This window comes from Gadus macrocephalus, chromosome 6, assembly GCF_031168955.1.
Source record: "Gadus macrocephalus chromosome 6, ASM3116895v1".
Classification (NCBI taxonomy): Eukaryota; Metazoa; Chordata; class Actinopteri; order Gadiformes; family Gadidae; genus Gadus; species Gadus macrocephalus.
In genome coordinates, this window is record NC_082387.1 from 4,854,277 (window position 1) to 4,875,550 (window position 21,274).

The following is a 21,274-nucleotide window of genomic DNA, read 5'->3' on the forward strand; positions in this document are numbered from 1 at the left end:
TACAAGCCATTACAAAACAGCTTTCAGATGGAATGCGTTTTGTAACTTATCTCTATCCACCGCACTGTGTTGTGTGTGTGTGTGTGTGTGTGTGTGTGTGTGTGTGTGTGTGTGTGTGTGTGTGTGTGTGTGTGTGTGTGTGTGTGTGTGTGTGTGTGTGTGTGTGTGTGTGTGTGTGTGTGTGTCTTTAAGAACATGAGCCTAGTAGGCCTACCTGTAAATGCAATGTTCAGTTCACTCGCCTCGGCTGTTCAAACGGTGGTTCTCAACATGTTGTAGAGCGTGTCTGATGCGCGTCTTTCGCTTCCTCCTCTCCTCAGGACAGCAGCTCCAGTAGGCTCGAGGCCAATGCGGACATGGCTGTTAAGACTTCTTTTTTTTAACATCAATTTCGTTTTGAACTCGATTTAATTAATCGAACCGATCGTGACCGATCGTCGTTTTTATCTTTACTGTACGACTTCAGGCTTCATCGAAAATGCACTTTGAATTGTATTGGAATTTTCCAAAACATTTTGCGTCCTATGTTTTGGAGCCGACTTCTCCTCCATCTGCTACCCGGACACGCGTAAAAGTTTAATGTTTTTTTTAAAGAGAAAGAAGGGAAGAAGAATGGCATCCAATGATCGGCTATTCGAGCTATGGATGTTGTACCACACGAAGGTGAGTAACAGTGCGGAAGAGCTGACGGTGACACCTGTTGTGGCGCTGGGGTTGTTATCCTGAAGTTGGAGAGATACGATGTATGGTTTGTTTGTACACCAAACCATCATCGTTGTGTCAGTGTAGCCTACTTAAGTCATGAACTCTGTCTGTCTGTCTGCAGGCCGACCAGCAGATAGACAGACAGACAGTCCCATGCTGCTCCTGTGGTCGGTCTGTCTGTCTGTCTGTCTGTCTGAAGGCTGACCAGCAGACAGACAGTCCCCATGCTGCTTCTGCTGACCGACAGACAGACAGACCCCAGAAGCAGCTTGGGGACTGTCTGTCTGTATGTCTCTCTCTCAGCAGCAGGCTCTCGTTACCTGCAGGGCAGGTGTTGTTACTATAGCTGCCATTACTTCCTGGATGTGAGATTCCGCATTTTAAACATATTGCCTGCTCCCACCAGTCGATATTTATTGCTACTATTGTCATATAGTAATGTGTAAAGACCATTGACGTAAGTCTTTTGGGGAGTTATTCGTGTATATATTTTTAAACTCTGTAGCCTATTTATTTGTATTCGACATGTGTCCACCGATCTGTGTGGGACCGAGACATTCGGGGTCTCATCATTATCATGATGATACCCGGGTTTTCTGATTGGGCTTGTGTCGACGATACAAATTCCTCTTTATAACGACAAAACGTAAGCTGAAGATACGTAGCCTAATTGTTCTGTCTCTTTCGAAGACGAAAGCTGATCATAAGTGATTAGCTGTGTGGGTGTCAGAGTTGGTAACTCCTTGGTCCAAATCTAATGATGAGAGAAGGGATGGCCCGATTTCCGAGTCACAGAATGATAAATAACTAAGCATATTTTTCGAGGTCGCAATATGCTTCCAACCCCTCGGGTCAAAGGAAATTGCTTGGTGTGCTCTGCCTATGAAGTTATTTGTTCAGTTGCATCGGGTTATGGGTTTTTGCAATTTTGATTTTCTTTACCTCAGCGGAACACACACATCTAAAAAGGTCTTCATAAACCTGTTCTCCCGAATCTCTCACTTTAAAACCAAAGGCCCTTCTGACTGTTTTGTAGGGTGTGGAATAATTGCAAAACCTTTAAAGAAGTTGTAAAGCAGTCTACATTGTTCCATTGTGGGTGTGTGTACATGTGGTGCATCAGATGGGCGAGGTGGACCTCCTCGCCCATTGGGCTTTATGAAGTTGTCTATACAACCATTTGTTTTTCTCTTCATCCATCAACTCCAACATGGGCTTGCCCTAAATATTGTGACATGGGCAAGAGATTTCTCACTATACAGGGTATACTGGCTTTAATATTTTGTTTTGAAGCTGCATTTATTTTTGTAGTTACCTTTTTTCAAACATAAATACAATTAACAGAGTGAATCATTCTGAAGTAATTATGCCATTTTGGCAAGAAGAAATATGTTATTTTTTACCTAATGTGATCAAGGGTACAGAATACCATCGATATATTGCATTATAGCCATTTCACATTTAGAGTACCACATTATAAGTCTTGATGTGGACTCATCTTCTACTACAGAGTGCTGTACAGTCATCACATGCCTTCAGGTTAGTCATGCAAACATTGACTATTCCTTGGCTGCAAATCAATGAACCCAAATAATCCCGAATGGGTTAATAATAGCCACACGTTGTTACGTTTTGCTCTCAATAATCCCTTCGTATTGGCAACGGTCTGGAACAGGCATCTTGTTTTGAGTCATAAACAAACACATCTGAGACTAAATGCGTGATCTGCAAGACCTCTGCTACTTCTAATATGTCATTTTGTGTCTCATATGATCTCTCACTTTGAATGCAAACCATCACACTGTGCAGTATTGATTAATTTGTATTATCATGTATTAAAAAAAAAATTCTGTCACATATCTTCCAATACTGATGGGGCTGCAAGTTATTACATGCCTACATACACAGCATGGGGTATCCTACATGAGATAGTACAGTATCTTACATCCGATGGTACATAAGGTAGCCTACATCAGATGGTACATAGGGTAGCCTACATCAGATAGTACATAGGGTAGATAGCCGACATCAGATAGTACAGTATCCTACATCTGATGGTACATAAGGTAGCCTACATCAGATATTACAGAGGGTGGCCTACATCAGAAAGTACATAGGATGGCCTACATCAGATAGTACATAGGGTGGCCTACATCAGATATTACATAGGGTAGATGGCCTGCATCGGATGTTACATAGGGTAGATGGCCTACACTAGATAGTACATAGGATAGATTGCCTATATCAGATAGTAAATGGGGCAGATAACCGACATCAGATAGTGCATAGGGTAGATCGCCTACATCAGATAGTACAGTATCCTACATCAGATGGTACATAAGGTAGCCTACATCAGATGGTACATAGGGTAGCCTACATCAGATAGTACATAGAGTATCCTACATCAGAGAGTAAATGACAACATGGATACGGAATTGGACCTAATTTCATTGATTTCTTTGTGTTCCAGTTGGTGCTGCATCTTGCAATCGTTCAGATGTTTTGCAACCAAAAAAAAGCCAAACTTGCACAGGCTTGACACTGATAAAGGAGCTCTGTCTCCCCTGATTGTGCAATAAATCACACACCCTTTACATGATTTTGGATGAGTATTTTCTCATAAACACAATGAAGACTAAGAAGGAGAACATATTTTACATTACATCATAATATAGAAAGAATCACTTAATATGGAAATCCATGCAACAATCTTGTACACACTGAGCTGAGTTGTGCTATTTTGCAGTCAAGTGTGAAACTAATGCTGAAAATAGTAGACACAGTACGGCCAACACCAGCCTCAAGCAGATTATTTTAAGGCAAGGCTTTTGGAAGAGACAGCTACAGCTATACAACATATAGGTTTCATGGGATATTCAGTTCAAATGAAATTGATCCAAATACTTGTACTTATTATTTGCAAAGGGGCCGGAATAACATGAATTTCCACCGCCCCAAGCCCCTCCCTGTAACCCAAACTCAAACTACTGTCTCTGTTGCGTGAAGCATGAGTGAAGTAAAATAAATAAATATACAAAAGAATAAAACAAATAAACCCCCTTTCCTGTTAATGAAGGGTCAGGAGTGTCATCCTGCCACAGTGGGGCTGCTATTATTGTGTAGTAAGATGCTGACAATTGCTGTAATTTAGGCTTATAGTACAGAGATGGACACAGGGACAATTGCGCTGCAACGTGATCAACGCAGATGTGAAACCTCCTTCCACAGCAGTGCCATTGCTTTGAAATCCTTTCATGCTACCATCATGACACATGCTTCTAAACTGAACTCATGCAATATTATTCCTGGTTCTTCTGCTGCAGAAATTCAAAATATTGATTATTTGAAATAAACAAACAGTGAACAGAGCAATTCTACATAGCCCTAATCTCCCCTGTCTACCAACAGAGCGGCCGACCAGGAAGCTGAAAGTGCTCTTTGTGTTCACTGGTACAGGAAGCTGGAGTGAAGCAGAATGCCAAGCAGTAGAGAACAGCACAGCTGCACGGCTCATCACGGCATGGCTGGAGAGTGTAGGGATTACCAAACTAGACAAACCTATTGATTAAAAGAAACAACGTAACAGATTTACATTTGTGTGAACTATTTTGTTTTGGTTTTTTATACAATCCAATTATGATTTTTTTGTATTATCCTAGTGAAAAGCTGATTTAAAACGTTCAGTCTGCAGTATTTATAATAGGCAAGGATATGTTGGGGAATGAGAAGGGTCAGGTCTGACCTTGTTATAGCTCATAGTATACCGTATCATAGTACACAGTATCGAAGTATACCGTATCGTAGTACACAGTATCGAAGTGTACCGTATCATTGTATACCGTATCGTCGTATACCTCATAGTATTATTGTATCGTAGTATACTTATCGTAGTATACCGTATATGCATCGTAGTATACCGTATCATACTGTATCGTGGTATACGCATCATAGTATACCTCATAGTGTATCATACTATGCCGTTTCGTAGTACACGTATCATAGTATACCATATCATAGAATGCCGTAAAAGTATCATAGCATACGGTATAGTAGTATACAGTATCATAGTATACGGTATCGTAGTAAACCGTAACAAATTATACTGTATCATAGTATACCGTATCGTAGTATATCGTATCATTGTGTATTGTAGTATACCGTATCATAGTATACCTCTTATTATACTACATCATAGTATACCTCATAGTAGACCATATCATAGTATACCATATCGTAGTATACAGTATCATAGTATACCTCATAGTATACGTCTTATAGTATACGTATCATGGTATACCGTATTAGAAAATACCTTGTAGTATACCGTATCGTAGTATACGTGATGCGTATCATAGTATGCCTCATAGTATACCGTATCATAGCATACCTCATTATATACCGTATTGTAGTATATGTATAATAGTATATGGTATCGTAGTATACAGTATCATACAATACCTTATAGTATACGCATCATGGTATACGTATCATATTATTACGTATCAGAAAATACCTCATAGTATAACTTATCATAGTATACCTCATAGTATACCGTATCATAGTATACCTCATAGTATACGTCTTATAGTATACGTATCATAGTATACCGTATCAGAAAATACCTCATAGTATACCGTATCGTAGTATACGTACATAGTATACCTCAGGCTCATAGTATGCATTATCATAGTATACCATATCATAGTTTACCTCGTAGTATACGTATCGTAGTATATGGTATTGTAGCATACCGTATTAAAGAACACCTCATAGTATACGTATCATAGTATACCATATCATAGTATACCGTATCAGAAAATACCTCATAGTATACCTTATCATAGTATACCGTATCATAGTATACCTCATAGTATACCGTTTCGTAGTATATACGTATGATAGTATACCTCATAGCATACCGTTTCATAGTATACCTCATAGTATACGTATCATAGTATACCGTATCAGAAAATACCTCATAGTATACCATATCGTAGTATACCATATAGTAGTATATGTAGGATAGTATGCCTCATAGTATACCTTATCATAGTATACCTTATCATAGTATCCCTCATAGTATACGGTATCGTAGTATACAGTATTGTCACGATCCTACTGTTGGGTAATGTTAAGCTGATGGGTAACTGGTTGTCGTGCTAAATGTGGGAGTGGCTCCCTTGATTGGCCTTGATTATGGTCACCTGAGGGATCCAAGATGGCGGACAGAAGCAAGATGGTGTCTGGATAGACAGCATGGTGCCCAGACGTTACATTCATAAACCATAAGAATATGCAAAGCCTATTCACCCATTAAGGATTCCTAAGAGGAACGTGACCGCCCCTTTATCGTCTATGTTTGTCAAGTGTTCGTGTATGTTATATGTCAAACAATAACTGAACGGGATAGCTACCGTTTACCCCAACGCTTGGGCTATCCCCCAACAAGAGAGAGAAGGACCAGAGCTCGTCAGGAACCCAGGTGAGTCACTACTCACGTGGCCGGAAGCTAGTTGCCTGCCAGCTGTGGTTTTCTACCATTTATGTGTCTCGACTCCTGCCTACACAGAGAGCCGTTTTCAATATTCCAGTGGGGTCATGACAGTATCATATCATTGTATACTGTATCCTACTATACAGTATCATAGTATACCTTATCATAGTATACCGTATCATAGTATACAGTTTCATAGTATACAGTTTCATAGTATACCGAATCGTAGTAAACTGCATAATAGTATACGTATCATAGTAGGCTATACCTCATACTATACAGTATTGTAGTATATCGCATCATAGTATAGCGTATCTTAGTATAGCGTATCGTAGTATAGCGTATCATAGTATAGCGCATCATAGTACATCGTATCATAGTATACCTTCAGCCTTCAGTCTCTTTGGTGTTTCCCTGGATTGCCCTCCTGGTTTGTGGGTTAACCAGAAGATTTATTTTTAAGTGAGGTAATCCAACCGTTCATGTCCTTGTACCAAAGCTTCTTCAATTCTGTTCTGTATTATATATTTAAAGCAGCATGCCCAAACAAGACCATTCCCAAATGAACAAGAGACGTTTCCTGTCACTGAAAATTTGACATTTTCACATTATTTGTTTTCTGTTGGCCCTATATATGTGCTGATTGTCAAATAATAATTATTTCAAACTCACACTCATCGTTCATGATGAAGAAACTACGCAAAAGAGAGATTTTCCAACGTCTTCTAGCTCTGCATCTTCCCCTATGGATTTGTCCACACCAAGGTAACATTAAGCAACACAATGTTAAGCAATTTCCTATTTTACATTTCACACTTTTTGTCCTTCTGGATATGCATGTGTAGAATTTGAGTCAAAGCATAACCTTAACCCAATTCTAGTGTTATTTGGTACAATACCAAATGCAATGTGAATAACTTTTTATATTTAACTAATGTTATTTCGGTAGCAAAAAAAAGTAGATGTGCACTTTTCTTGGCAGTTCAATATAAAATTATTCCATTTTGAGTATATGTACATTTTAAATTAGAAATTGATGTCCTCTGTCACAGTTAGTATCAGACCAATGAAGAGGAAGGGTGTTTCAGGGGGATGGGTTAAAGTATAGGAAATAGGCTTCAGTTTAAGTGACTTTGTATTTCCTGGTCTGTAGCTTGTGTCAGATGCGTTGTTCTGGGTGCAGGAAACGCAGTATTGCTGAAGAGATGTGCTGAGTTTGTACGTAGCGCTCATCGTGACCTGGTTGCAATGACCCTGGCTCTCTGCTCTGGTTTAAACAATGAAACATGGACTTATCTCCAAGTGAACAGCAGCTGGTAATGTACACTAAACAAGGACTAACGCTTCTCGAATAATGCGGGTGGTTTTTGTATTGGTGTTTTATGTATGTGACCAGCTCTGTTCGACTGCAACATCTGCCCAGTTGCAAAGTAGTTGCTGTGTAGCTTTTGGGAAGTGTGATGACTTGTTGTCATTTGTGCACTACGGATTAATTGTCTTTGTTCCGGATCACACTTGCTGGCTCTTGGGAAACAAGAGCATCAATCTTTTTGAAACTTTAAACTTTAATTTTTTGCAGCATTTTACAGCATCCAGATACACGTTTTGAAATGAAAGATGCACCCCAACCCAATGCCTTGAGTGGTTATTCGCTCTTCATCATGTCTGGGTCTTTAAAAGTGTTTAAGTTGAATAGGATCAGCTCTTTGAAGTTGAACTTTTTCCCTGGTGCACTGAAATATGTAAGTCTACTGCTTTTTTGCTAGTGTAGTGTAAGCCTTCTGTTAGAGGAGAGGAGGCAGGATATGCTGCAATTTTGACACTGATAAGTGTGGTGATAACTCTTCACCCAAAAATGGAAATAACAGATTCTCTTCACAGCATCTGATTTTAAAGCAAACTTTGTTTGTGCTACGACATAATATTTTAGGTAAAAGATGATGTACTAGAGCCAGTTTTGGTCGAACTGTGCTGAGGTAATTGCCATGCCAGCCTTTGTGCAGAAAGAGTGGAAAGTTACTTGACTGAGGCCTTTCTCCTCACTCCATACCAAACATTGCCATAATCAGCCGTTTTTGGACTCAGGAATCTGATATCTTCTCTTGCCCTCCTGCAGAAAGATGTGGGCTCTCTGCAAAAGTGGCTGGAGGCGTTTGTGGCGTCCTTCGAGAGGCTTATAGATGTGCATTCCCTGGAGCCCCGGAGGTGAGTGGGGCTGACATCCATTATGTTACACTCAATCAACTCCAACCTCTTTCTCAAACGTTTTGCTAGTGACCAATATCTGCTAGATGAACCCTGGCATCAGCTGGAGATATTGACACATTTTTGACTGATATTCATAGACAGCAGCAAGTGTTTGAAGCCAGCTCCCCCTTGAACATCCATCTCCTTGCCTCTCTCTCCCAGGCTAGAGGAGGACAGCTCCGAGGTCCCCTTGCTGCCCAGAGAGGTCCTGGTGTTCCTCAGCACCCAGCTATGGCACAGTGCCCTGCACCTCTCTGGGGCTGAGCAGGACAGCAGCATCCCCCATCCACTGCTGCTCATCAAGTTCTTCCTCATTGTATGCAGGTATTACTGGGGTCATCTTCCTCCTTTTTATCATCAACATAAACAACGAGGATGACGTTCAGTTTTGTTGGAGCTTCTCACCAACCAATGTTTTCCGTTGCATTCCTGCACTTCTACAGGAATATGGAAAACATTGATGCTGAAAAGACTCCTGGCTTTGTTTTTGAAACTATCAAGCTTTTGAATTACTGTTTAAACCAGGTAAGGGCCAACAGTATAAACACCGGCCAACATTGTAAACACAGGGGGAGATAACATATCTTCCTTTGTGATTTATAACATGGCCTGGATCTCCCAAGCCACCCAATATTTCATGCACTTTCGATCATTTGCTGCAGGTTCAAACAAACTGTACGCAGATATGATGATATACAGTCTGACACACACACACACACACACACACACACACACACACACACACACACACACACACACACACACACACACACACACACACACACACACACACACACACACACACACACACACACACACACACACACACACACACCCCTTAGCGAGTAAAAAAAACTAGTTTACAGTGAATAGAGAAGTGGGTGTGTGGTTGTCCTTCATTGTCTTTGGAATGTCCCGGCTGCCTCGTAAGCCATGAGGTGGATATCTGCTAAGATTGGTTTGTGTTCGTGTGTCCATCAGCTGAAGAAGGGCGTGGGGGAGCAGGAGCCTCTGCAGGCGGTGATGCAGTATGGGCTGCTGCTCTGCGAGGGCCTTTTCGATCCTTATCAGCTGTGGAGGAGATGCCTGGCCGGGTATGTGTGTGGCCCGGGTCCGCCTGATGGTGGAGGGATCGCCTGGAAGAATGTCTCTGGGAGAGGAATGTTGTGGAGTTGCACCCTACACAACCGCCAAAAGAGACACTCCTCGGCTCATGCGGACACATATATGCACACACACACGCATGCCAACACGCACAATGCATAGTTACGCATGCCAAACATATTGGCACACAGACACTCCTCCAGGGTAAGGAGCCAACATTCATTGACTCAGTAGTGTAAGCAGTAGTGCAGTAACTTCTGCTTTCTCTCTCTGTAGGGAGGAGGTGAGTCTGCTGGAGAGGAACAAGTACAAGTTCCGCCCTCTGGCCCTGCCCGACGAGCTGCCCACCCTGTTCCACGGTGAGACCCACGCCTCCGCTCCTCTGCCCCTTAACCCCTCCACTCTCAAACTCCTCCAACCCTTAGCTCCTCCACTCTCATACTCCTCCACCTCCTTAATTATCAGGTTTCTATTATCACTATGAACCGCTCTAACTACGGCAATCTGTTTAACCATCTGGGAAATCTTCCCATGGCAAGTTTTAGTCTGTCCCAGGTTTACATCCCCCTACTGAACAAGCTGAGGAATGTTTCGGCTCATTATTGAATACCTGGCGACAGAGCAGGAGTTATTACACCCATACTTTGACCCAGGTGCTATTGCTGTTGTTCACAATTCCATTTGTAACTAAAGTGAGTTTGAGTTTGTTTTTGACTTCTACATTGTCCACAGAAAGCCTACAGGACAGCGAGAAGATTCCAGAGTTCCTCACAATCCAATTGGTCCATCTCCGAGGGGCTGTCCTATGTGGGGCAAAGGTATGTATAATCTTAGGAGTCCATTTGATATGTGTTGTCCGTTTTTTAACAGTGTTTGACTCAGAAAACACGGTACTCAACACAAATGCAAGCAGCCTTTTGCATAGTTGTTATGGATGTTTCAGAGGAACGGCCTGCTCTCCATAACGCCTCACTCCGTGGAGGATCTGTTCTGCCTGCTGCGGGCGTGGTGCTGCTTACCTGAACCCAAGGACCCCCGGGTCGTAAGGCTGACCCTGCAGTGCCTGACAGTGGTGATCCACATTCTCCACTCCAGCAGCCCTGCACAGCGGCAGGTGGAGATCAGGAGCATTCTGGAGGGCTACTTCACGCTGCTCAACTGGAACCGTGCGCCCGGCACCGGCCAGCAGGACGGGTCGAGCTGGGAGGACAGTCTGATCATCCTCCAGAGCCACATGCTGAGTACGGGCCTCATACAGGGAGCATGTTTCAGAAGCAGATTCAAAACTTCCCCTTTTTTTTCTGAGTGTTTCTAGCTGGAGGCGTGAGGATGGGGCTTATTCTCTTGGTATCAGATATATATTAGACAATACCAGCTCCCAAGTGTCTCATAGTTATCCTGTGTTATGCAGCGGCGGTGCCTGAGATTCTGCAGTGCTCTGACCGGCCCGCGCTGCAGGCCGTCTTCCTGAACAACAACTGCTTCGAACACATCCTCAGGCTGGTTCAGAACAGCAAGGTCAGACCCCCCCCACTCCCCACATATACATTGTTATTTTTGTACAGCCTGTGGTCTGTCAGCCTGTCTGTCAGCCTTCCTGTCAGCCTTCCTGTCAGCCTCTCTGTCAGCCTTTCTATCAGCCTCACTGTGAGCCTGTCCATGGTCCAGTCGATCAGTCACTCCTAATTATGTGCATTTTCTTATCGCCAAGCTCCCTGACGCCCTCCTCATGGTCAGGTGAACTGTGTCTGCGTGGTCCATGTAGAAGAGTGCATCATGTGGCTAGGCCCATGCATAACCATGCTGAAGTGTGATGCCGTTTATGTGCATAAGAATAAGTGTGAAAAGACAGTGAACCGTCTCAATGGCTGCTCTGAATCCCTCACACACTTCAAGTGACCTGTGTGTGTGTGTGTGTGTGTGTGTGTGTGTGTGTGTGTGTGTGTGTGTGTGTGTGTGTGTGTGTGTGTGTGTGTGTGTGTGTGTGTGTGTGTGTGTGTGTGTGTGTGTGTGTGTGTGTGTGTCCTGTAGCTCTATCAGACTAGCAGGCCGGAAAGTGAGCGTGTGTCTGACCTCGCCACACATTTGCTTACAGAGGTGGAAATGGACCAGGTACTGCCCCGCCCTGCTGCCTCCCCCCCCCCCCTCGCTCCCATGGTGTTGGTATTGCTCTGTGAGCAGGAAACTTGGCCTTCTCCCCCTCCCCTTCCGTGACACACTGTTCAGAGGTCTTACAGCAGGAAACCGAGGACAGGAAATCTGATTTCATACACTCGAATCAGGCTCACACGAACAGCAAACCATGACGCGCACAGCGACTGTGTGGATACATAGGACGTGCATAGCTGGCAGTCTCTCATCTGACCATCTCTATTTGCCCTCGATATAAAAGTCTAATGAAGATTGATATAATATATGAATGGATATAAAAAGACTGAGAAACACCCTCAGAAAAGTTTAAAATAGATTTGATTTAACATAAAAAATTTGTACCATTTTTGTACATTAGTTCCCATTACAGAGCAGAAAAGTATAAAGCATTAATCAGGCATTGGTTATATACATACTTGCAGCATTATTATTATTATCATGACTATGTGAATGCATCCTGAGGGATGCATTCACATACCTTGAAATGTGGAGATTCATTTTAATCTACGTTAATTCGTCTAGAATTAGCAACTGTTGATTTACATCCAATTCGTCAAGTTTCCTGCAGGCCCAGCAGGTCCCAGAAGGCATGTTGTTCCTGCATGAGGACGACTGTTGTCTGTGCATGTTGGGTGGATAATGCGTGTTCTAATGAGTAACGGTTGGTGGTCCTGGTGGTTTGTCTGTGTTTCTCCAGGTTGTTGGCCTACTCGTGTGTAGCTTTGTATGGTTTTCATTATGACTTTGTTTCTTTTGGGCTGATGTTTGGTGCAGAATTTCTGTATTCTCTCTCTCTCTCTCTCTCTCTCTTTCCCTCTCTGCCTCAGTGTTCTGTCATTATTTCTCTGCACGCTGGGACCTTCCACATGGCTGATGTGTCCTCTGCTTTACCCCGCTGATAATCTTTATGTTGTGGGGAAAGATCCTGCTGGGAAACACTCACTCGTATTCACAAGTTTATAGAAACTCAATTTGAATTCCGTTCTGTATTCCGTGATACCTCCATCTGGTATGGATCACCCCTGCTAATGTAATGTTGGTCTGTATGGTTCAGGTTGTCACACCTTATCACAGTATCATGTAGCAGTTCTGGCAGTTTGTCTCTACAGCATGTTTCCCTCCCTCTCCCTCTAAGCAGGTGTGGGAGAGAGGATCGGACCGCATCACGGTCCATGCCTTAAGTGTCCTCACAGCCATAATGAGTAACTCTCCCTCCGCTAAGGTAAGCGTCCATGTCCATTAGACTTGGCCCTGATCTCTACTCTCTGAAGGTGCTAACACACTGCTCCACCAAACCCCAACATCAGGCCTTCGTTACACTCATGTTCTTGTTGCAAATCATGGGGTGAAAGTGTGTCAAGTGTTTATCCCCAGCAGAGTAGCTCTTCTGCAGCCTATTTCTGTCTCCTCTCCTCACCATCCCCGACCCACCCTCAGGAGGTCTTCAAGGAGCGCATCGGCTACTCTCAGCTGTTTGATGTGCTGAAGAGCCAAGGTCAGCCCACCAAGAGGCTGCTGCAGGAGCTGATGGACATGGTGACTAGGATACGCCTCCTCATTAGCACTACTGACGGAATCGTCTTCTCATGCACACAGACAAACAGTTTCCCCTTACAGTCTGCCCTGCTCTAATAAGCATTACTTTAAATCTGTTTGTTTTCCCTCCAATCAAACGCACAGTGGGCCATTACCAAATACCATGTATTGATTCACCAACTCTGTCATCTCTGGTTGGGCTCAAACCTGCTGCCCTTCTTACATCCTCTCTGTGTCTGTCTATCTCTCCGTCTCTCCCTCCCAGGCCGTGGAAGGCGAGCATGCACACGCCCATCTCCTGGGCATCAGCAACGACCAGCCCCTGCTGCTGCTGCTGCAGTGGCTGCCAGACCTCCAGGCCCAGCGCGACCTCCAGCTGCTGGTGGCCCAGTGGCTGGCAGCCGTGTGCGGGGGCCCCCTGTCCTGCCGCACCGTGGCCGTGGAGGCCGGTATGGTGGGCACCCTGCTGAGGGTGCTGTCCCGGCCCCAGCGCCTGGACCCGCAGTGTGCCGATGCCCTGCTGGGGCTGCTGCAGGACCTGGGCTCCCTGTGTCTGCGGCCGGAGGAGCTGAAGAGCCTGCTGCGGCTGCTGAGGCCGGCGCGGGACCAGGAGAACGGCCCGACGGAGACGCACCCGTACTGCGGCCGCGTTATCAGGGTGCTGGCGGCCATGGCGGCCCGCGAGGGCTGCAGCAATGCGCTGCAGTACTTTGATCTCACGCCCCCTATGGCGGGCATCATGGTGCCCTCCGTCCTCCGCTGGCCGGGCAGTGGCTTTGCCTTTCACGCTTGGCTGCGCCTCAATATGGAGTTCCCGCCGCATCACGCCTCTAGTAACCCTCCACCTGGCACTACAGCACAGAACCACATGGGCAAAGGACCCCGCCGGAAACAGCTCTACAGGTACCACAGGGCAAGGCATGCACAAAGATGGAGGGATGAGAAAACATGGTCTGATGTCTGCTTGAAGAAATGGCGCATGAGACGAGCACATCGTAACCCGTTTGTCATGTCAAGTTTCTTCACAGCCAGTGGGACGGGGCTGGAGGCCTTCTTCACCATGGAGGGCATTCTGGTGGTGGCTGTTTGTACAAAGAAAGACTACATGGCCGTGCCTTTACCAGAGAACCCCTTAACAGACTGCTGCTGGGTACAGTTACATCATAATAATACACAGTATAATCATAAGAATCTTTTATTTCTACAGTTCTTTGCATTTTGTCTCCTGACACCTTGCTTGGTTGTAATAGCCATACAGTATATAAGGATGTCACACTTGTCAGAACGTAAATTTTATTATTTTACATAGATAGGTTAGGATATTAAAATCATACGTACCTTAAAGTTTTCCTTTGTCTTCATTTCTTAATGTAAGCAATGCAGCATTTAATATTTCCTAACATCCTTTTACAAGTTGATCAAACTGATTATTCTGTGAACTGTTAGTATGCGAAATGCCATATGCTTGTTGTCTGTTAGCTATGGAGGTGTTTCGTCTCTAACAGGAACACTGTACCTTTGGTATCCCCAGCATGCGGTGGCTATAGTCCACATCCCCGGGCGCCGTCCTTTCGGCCAGAACTTGGTGAACATCTACATCGACGGCGAACTACGCAAGACCGCACCACTTCGCCTCCCCTCTCTAAACGAAGTAACCAGTTCATACTATTAGGAGGATTATTACTGTTGCTGTTATAGATTAATGTATTCAATATATTATTCAACACACACCAAACCCACACACTTCATCTCCTCCTTCCTCCTCCTCCTCCTCCTCCTCCTCCTCCTCCAGCCCTTCACCTCCTGCTGCATCGGCTCCGCTGGGCACCGGACCACAACCACCACCACCTCCACGTCCCCCACCTTGCCGACGCCCTCCTCCCATCCCCCAAGCGACTTTCCCTTCCCAGCCCACGCCCCGGCCATCACCCGCTCCCAGTCCTTCCCGGCCACCTTCGCTGGGGGCGGGGGTCAGTGGGGGTCTCCGCGGGACTACCCGGTTTACACCATTCCTGCGGGGCTGCAAGACACAGAGTGGGGCAGCCCCACTTCTCTGGACGGTCTGCTGGGCACCGCCTTCATCTGCCATGAAGCGCTGCTGGCCGGCCCAACTAAAGCCCTCTATGCTGCAGGTAGCTCCACTAAGGCCCTCTACAGGTAGCCCCACTAAGGCCCTCTACAGGTAGCCCCACTAAGGCCCTCTACAGGTAGCCCCACTAAGGCCCTCTACAGGTAGCCCCACTAAGGCCCTCTACAGGTAGCCCCACTAAGGCCCTCTACAGGTAGCCCCACTAAGGCCCTCTACAGGTAGCCCCACTAAGGCCCTCTACAGGTAGCCCCACTAAGGCCCTCTACAGGTAGCCCCACTAAGGCCCTCTACAGGTAGCCCCACTAAGGCCCTCTACAGGTAGCTCCACTAAGGCCCTCTACAGGTAGCTCCACTAAGGCCCTCTACAGGTAGCTCCACTAAGGCCCTCTACAGGTAGCCCCACTAAGGCCCTCTACAGGTAGCTCCACTAAGGCCCTCTACAGGTAGCTCCACTAAGGCCCTCTACACTGCAGGTAGCCCCACTAAGGCCCTCTACACTGCAGGTAGCCCCACTAAGGCCCTCTACACTGCAGGTAGCCCCACTAAGGCCCTCTACACTGCAGGTAGCCCCACTAAGGCCCTCTACACTGCAGGTAGCCCCACTAAGGCCCTCTACAGCAGTGCCGATTTCTCCAAGACTATAAGGGAAGCTTGGCTTCCCCTAAAATTTAAAAAAATGAATTGTGAAATATATACTGTTGAGTTAACATTTCATTGATTAAAAAAGTGTTAGTACACGTCCATCTCGAAGACGAGTTCGTTCAGAATCAGCTGCTTATCGCAGGTCGACTGGCTCGATTTCTTTCTCATACATTCCCGTAGCGTCACAGTGCGTTTGCCTGTTGAAGCTCAGCGTCCATTGACTTCAATAGGGCTGCATAGAGTAGAAACCGACGGTCATTGGATAATGCTTTAATTATGTCCCTCCCACGGACGCTCAGCGTCTCTGGGGGAGGAGTGGGCTGGCCTGGACGCTGGGCTTCTCTGTGATGATTGGAGGGTCTGTGAAAGACTGAGATGCCGTTAGTCCTCAGTTCCATTGAGTATTTTGCAAGCGAGTTGAAAGACAAACTGCAACCTATTTCTTTATTTCTTTATTTGCTTGGCGAAATTGCTAGACAATATTCTTCGTACATTTCATACACTTATACACACAATTCATTGTTTCAGTTTAATAGAATTTCCACATTTCCTTGTTCGAGTTTAATATTGTTTTGGTAGTTGGCCATCAATTTGATTCAGGGAGACTGAGGTCTGAACTTCAAGTCCTGTATTCAGATCAGGACTTGCAGAGTGACGGGGGAAAACTGTGGGATTTCTTGGTGTTCCTTATAAACATGGAGTTGGACAGACACCTCGCTAAGCCTCTCTATGCTGAGAGTGTTTAAATACACTTATCAAGTTCAGTAGAACAGGAATCACACCAGGCCTATTGTTAGTGTGGTTGTTACTAAAAGCACATCTACGGTTCTTCAAGAGTTTTCTTTATTCAGTTTGCCTGTTTTTTTTTAAGGATATTACTACTCCTGCATACTTTCAGCTACAGAAACCATTAAACTATCAAAACGTCCATCTCTCTAACGACATGATGGCCATCTCTGTGTTTTTCAACTCTTTCAACAATTACAATGTGAGTCAATGTAACTTCTCTGACACTTCGACTACTTCAGACATTATTTCAACGATAACCTTTGATCAAACCATTTAACAAATGAAGACACTTATTTCTTCAATTATCTGAAAAACGAATTTCGATTACTTTTTCTTTTCCATATCAAAGTCGATTTCAGTTGTTCTGATTGATTTACGCTGAGGTTAGAGCGTGGACGACGTGCAGGCTGTGTTGCCAGATTGGGTGGGTTTTTTCCGCCGAATTCGACAAATTTTTACGACGTTCAGGTAGCGGTGATGCTAGCGTTGACGTTAGCATTTTAGCAACCACACAGTTTGTTAGGACGAAACGCATTCTAGTTATTAATGTACTTATTATTATTTTTATTATTATTAAGAACTTATATACTTAGAAATATGCAAAGATAAAGTACATACAAATCCACAACTGCACAGTGGGAGTTGAGTTATATGATGACACATATTCCACTGTCAATATCCAAACATGTTTAAGATGATCATTCGTTTTCGTTTGTTCTCCCAGGGCCAAACCATGTGCCTTTATTCAGAGAGGATGGAGAAATGTCTGAGCTGAACAGCAAGCTGCTGCTCTACTACACGCCCCAGGTAGACCCATCAATCTGTCATTAGCCTACTGCAGCCCCAAACACTGTTGTTGGCAACCAGCATCCACAGCACGGCTGTCCTCTGTCCTCAGGCCTTCAAGAGCCAGATGTGTCTGGACCTGTCCCCCCACCATGCCTACGACGGCCGCCTGACGGGCCACAGGGTGGTGAACTGGGACATCAAGGTGCTTATGTTTAGATCAGGGTGTAGCTGGTCATTAATCCAGGGATTATCTTCCTGAATTGGAGCATTGCATCATATCAACAGATCCTTCATCAGGGCCTCTATACCTATATAGTTATAGTTAGAACCCTCTTTAAATATGACTAGATGACGATGACTATATTGCTAGAATTCCATTCTGGTAGCGTCTATAAAATCGATCTATTTCTGCTTCTTAAGTAACTTTTCTAATGCAGCTATTTACTCCATTCAAAGACATCTCAACTCCAACGTTTTTCAGAGAAAATACCATTCCAGAGTCGTTCCATCCAGGGGATTATCCGCCCAAAATCCTTTTACAAGACTTTAAAGCATGACTGCTTTGTGTTTACTTCTGGTGTGTGTGTACACGTCTCCTCCCTTGCAGGATGTCCTGAATGTGGTGGGGGGCATGGGGGTGATACTGCCCCTGCTGGAGCAGGTGTGTGAGGCGGAGCAGGCGGACTCCGGGGCCCAGGAGACTTCTGACCTGCTGGGGCCGGAGCTCACCTCGTCCAGGGGCCGCGTCGCCATGCTGCTCCCCCTGAGCAGGTCGTCCGGTCCGTTCCTCAGCCGCCGTTCAATAGTCTGCTTGATGCTGCTGCTGTTGTGTGTGATGTTATACTCTGTGCAGTGTAGCAGGAGGCTGGTGCAATAGCTAGGGTCCTCCCAGAGGATAGGTGGTGGGTCAATACCATGTGGCCTCACCTGCTCTTTAAGAACCCTGTAATATAATTAGCTTTTACGATGAGGTCAATGAAACAGACATAGACATAGTGAATGAGATTGTAATTTGCGAAAGATAGACTTTGAGATCTAAAATAGGGCTTTGTTGTATTGGTGCTACATCTCAGATACTGTGTGGAGGTGACATCATTATCTTATGTGTGTTGACAGAGAGCAGGCTCGAGAAAAACAGCGTCGCCGCCTTCCTTCTGATGGTGAAGAATCTGATTCGTCACCATCCTGTCAATCAAGAGAGCCTGCTGCACTGCCATGGGCCCAGCACCATCGGAGCCATGTTGGCCAAGGTACAGCTCGGAGGAGAAGCTCTTCTGAACAAAACTTTACTTCTGCATTCCAACATGTTTCCAAGTTACACAATCATGGTGAAGCAAACCCTACTTGATCCTATTTGATCCTTTTGGATGGGATTGAATCAATCCGACTGTGTCGCTGCGGGAGGGGAGACATGAAGAAATTAATGGTTATGTCAAGCAAGTAACCCCCCCCCCCCCCCCCCCCCCCCCCGTGATCCGTTGCACCACTAAATTTGAAGCTAAGGTTGACCAATTGATGCACCGATATTGTTTCATTGTTTCATGTCTTACTGTGGTACAGACCACTTTAGGGAGTGTACTTATGTTTCGGGGCCTTCCGTCCTGTTCTTTAGGTCCCTGGGAGTGTGATGGATATGAACGTCCTGCTGGCGTGTCAGCTACTGGTGGAGCAGGCCTTCAGCGAGGGCAACAGCCCCCTGCTGCACCAGTTGTACCAGTACCTGCTCTTTGACTTCAACCTCTGGTCCAGGAGCCACTTCTCTGTCTGTCTGGGTAAGGTACACAGTCTTGTTATCATAAGACAAAGGATCCTTTTTTTTTTGGAAAAAGCTGCCGTGTGTGTGTGTGTGTGTGTGTGTGTGTGTGTGTGTGTGTGTGTGTGTGTGTGTGTGTGTGTGTGTGTGTGTGTGTGTGTGTGTGTGTGTGTGTGTGTGTGTGTCCTCCAACTTCCATCCATTCACCCCTCTGCATGCTGCATGAACCCCCTCAACACCTTGAGTCAGTAGCCCACATCATGAATAGTCGCCCATCACTTAAAGGTCTCTAAATTGTCAGACTTGTGGACCTCATTGCTGCTCAGATTCCCTGTGTGGCAGATGAAAAGTTCTTCAAACACACAACTGTACAGTACAAATGGTTTAACTCATCTGCAAACACTTTTTTAGGAATTCCAAACACACCAGATTTCCAGGAACAGTTGGGGTATTTGAGGTGTCGTGCCCATTTGACCAGTTTATGGAGGAGACTCTAAAATATCAATCATTGATACCAACCATTGACAATCTTGGTTACAACTGCCAATATATTGTGTTAGTGTTAGGTAGTCTAGGGGCATGTTCATAGGCTGGCGACCCGTGGACTTTGCATTAGGGGGCTTTCAAAAACAAGAGCGAAACAGCTAGTAAATGACTTTCTTCAATAATAAGAAACATATTTACCTAGAATAGGAGAAGTTTCTTGTACTCCCATGTGCTGACCTGTATTAATGTGTTCTGAATCGTAGAAACTGAAAATTTGACTTGTAATGTGTAATCAAATAAGGCTGAGAGCACTCTGCATCGGAAAGATGGAATACGTTATATTGTTTGCAGTTCAGGCCGTGGCTCTGATGACAAGCAAAGGTCTGCTGGTTTAGTTGGTGTTACCAATTAAATTACGTTTCCTCAGTTTGACTTCTATGAATCACTTCTTAAATGTCAAACCTTGCAAATGTTGTGGTGTTCTCCTGAAGCCCATGTGCAGTACCTGTCCTCGGTGATCAAGAACGGCAAGCAGCGCATGCAGCGCAAGTACGGCGTGCAGTACATCCTGGACACCGTCCGGACACACTACAGGTAAACACTGTCTTCATCATCAGAGGTTTACAGTGTCTACACACTGAAATGCATGTCGGAAGAATCTATTATACATGTTTTACATGATCGAGCTGCATGTGTGCATGTATCAGTGGAACCGTGAGGCATCTGGTTTGAACGCATGTGATTTGGGCGGCATGTGGCTCAGGAGGTAGAGCAGGTTGACTGGCAACCGGAAGGTTGCTATTTCGATCCCTGGCTCGATCCCTGATCCCTGGAGTGTCAAAGTGTCCCTTAGAAAGACGCCTCCACCGTAACTGCGCCCGACGAGCTGGCTGTCGCCCTACATGGTAGACTCCGCCGCCGGCGTGTGAATGTGTGCGTGAATGGTTACTTTGGCTAAAAGTGTCAGCTAAATCCCCTCCACAGCGTGGAGAAGGACGGAAGTCCTCTTGAGGAGGAGAAGCAGAGCATCGGGACCTCCCTGATGGCCCTGCTGACAGAGCTCCTTGGGCGTGGGGGCCCTGAGGAGCTTCGTCAGCAGGGCCTGCACAGCCTGCTGGCCTATGTCCTCTCCGCCGCGGAGGAGCATCAGGTAGGTCTGCTCCACCACAGCCTGCTGGCCTATGTCCTTGGGTCTGATTTAGTCTGCCCAGCCCGACAGGTGTCAGGTCTCCCCCCTCGGTGTCCTGGGAATAACCTGTGGTTCTGCTCCAGGTGGTGAGTGCGTTGGATGTGCTGTATGAGCTGATCAGGGGCAGCTCGCTGCAGGAGCAGACGCAGGCGGTGCTGCTGGAGTGGGGTGTGGAGCAGCTCTACTGTCTGCTGCTCAACCCTGCCTTCGGGGACGGTGCCCGGGAGAGGGTGTTCAAGGTGCGGCTGCTCCTCCCTCTCTGACTCCTCCTTACTGCTCACTTGGACAGCGGCCATCTTT

The 21,274-nt window shown here is 45.6% G+C and overlaps 1 protein-coding gene across 10 annotated transcripts in view; it reads left to right on the forward strand.

The window, feature by feature from the left end:
• Window positions 1-235: 235 nt before the first annotated feature.
• nbeal2 (neurobeachin-like 2) overlaps window positions 236-21,274 on the forward strand; it is a 41,258-nt gene continuing 20,219 nt past the window's right edge. For 2 of the 10 annotated variants that reach the window (XM_060052955.1, XM_060052958.1), the window contains exons 1-25: window positions 236-663; window positions 4,114-4,238; window positions 8,316-8,404; window positions 8,609-8,770; window positions 8,890-8,971; window positions 9,428-9,540; window positions 9,827-9,909; window positions 10,283-10,368; window positions 10,494-10,791; window positions 10,962-11,068; window positions 11,582-11,662; window positions 12,837-12,923; window positions 13,139-13,237; window positions 13,503-14,140; window positions 14,255-14,387; window positions 14,769-14,888; window positions 15,030-15,369; window positions 17,482-17,564; window positions 17,656-17,748; window positions 18,154-18,325; window positions 18,663-18,796; window positions 19,159-19,318; window positions 20,277-20,379; window positions 20,770-20,935; window positions 21,058-21,213. In XM_060052955.1, the coding sequence (XP_059908938.1) occupies window positions 642-663; window positions 4,114-4,238; window positions 8,316-8,404; window positions 8,609-8,770; window positions 8,890-8,971; window positions 9,428-9,540; window positions 9,827-9,909; window positions 10,283-10,368; window positions 10,494-10,791; window positions 10,962-11,068; window positions 11,582-11,662; window positions 12,837-12,923; window positions 13,139-13,237; window positions 13,503-14,140; window positions 14,255-14,387; window positions 14,769-14,888; window positions 15,030-15,369; window positions 17,482-17,564; window positions 17,656-17,748; window positions 18,154-18,325; window positions 18,663-18,796; window positions 19,159-19,318; window positions 20,277-20,379; window positions 20,770-20,935; window positions 21,058-21,213 (3,732 nt within the window). In that variant the 5' untranslated portion in view covers window positions 236-641. Of the gene's footprint in view, window positions 664-4,113; window positions 4,239-6,764; window positions 7,516-8,315; window positions 8,405-8,608; window positions 8,771-8,889; window positions 8,972-9,427; window positions 9,541-9,826; window positions 9,910-10,282; window positions 10,369-10,493; window positions 10,792-10,961; window positions 11,069-11,581; window positions 11,663-12,836; window positions 12,924-13,138; window positions 13,238-13,502; window positions 14,141-14,254; window positions 14,388-14,768; window positions 14,889-15,029; window positions 15,370-15,783; window positions 15,800-17,481; window positions 17,565-17,655; window positions 17,749-18,153; window positions 18,326-18,662; window positions 18,797-19,158; window positions 19,319-20,276; window positions 20,380-20,769; window positions 20,936-21,057; window positions 21,214-21,274 lie in introns of those variants that run through there. The other 8 variants (XM_060052962.1, XM_060052965.1, XM_060052956.1 and 5 more) reach the window with 7 other exon arrangements.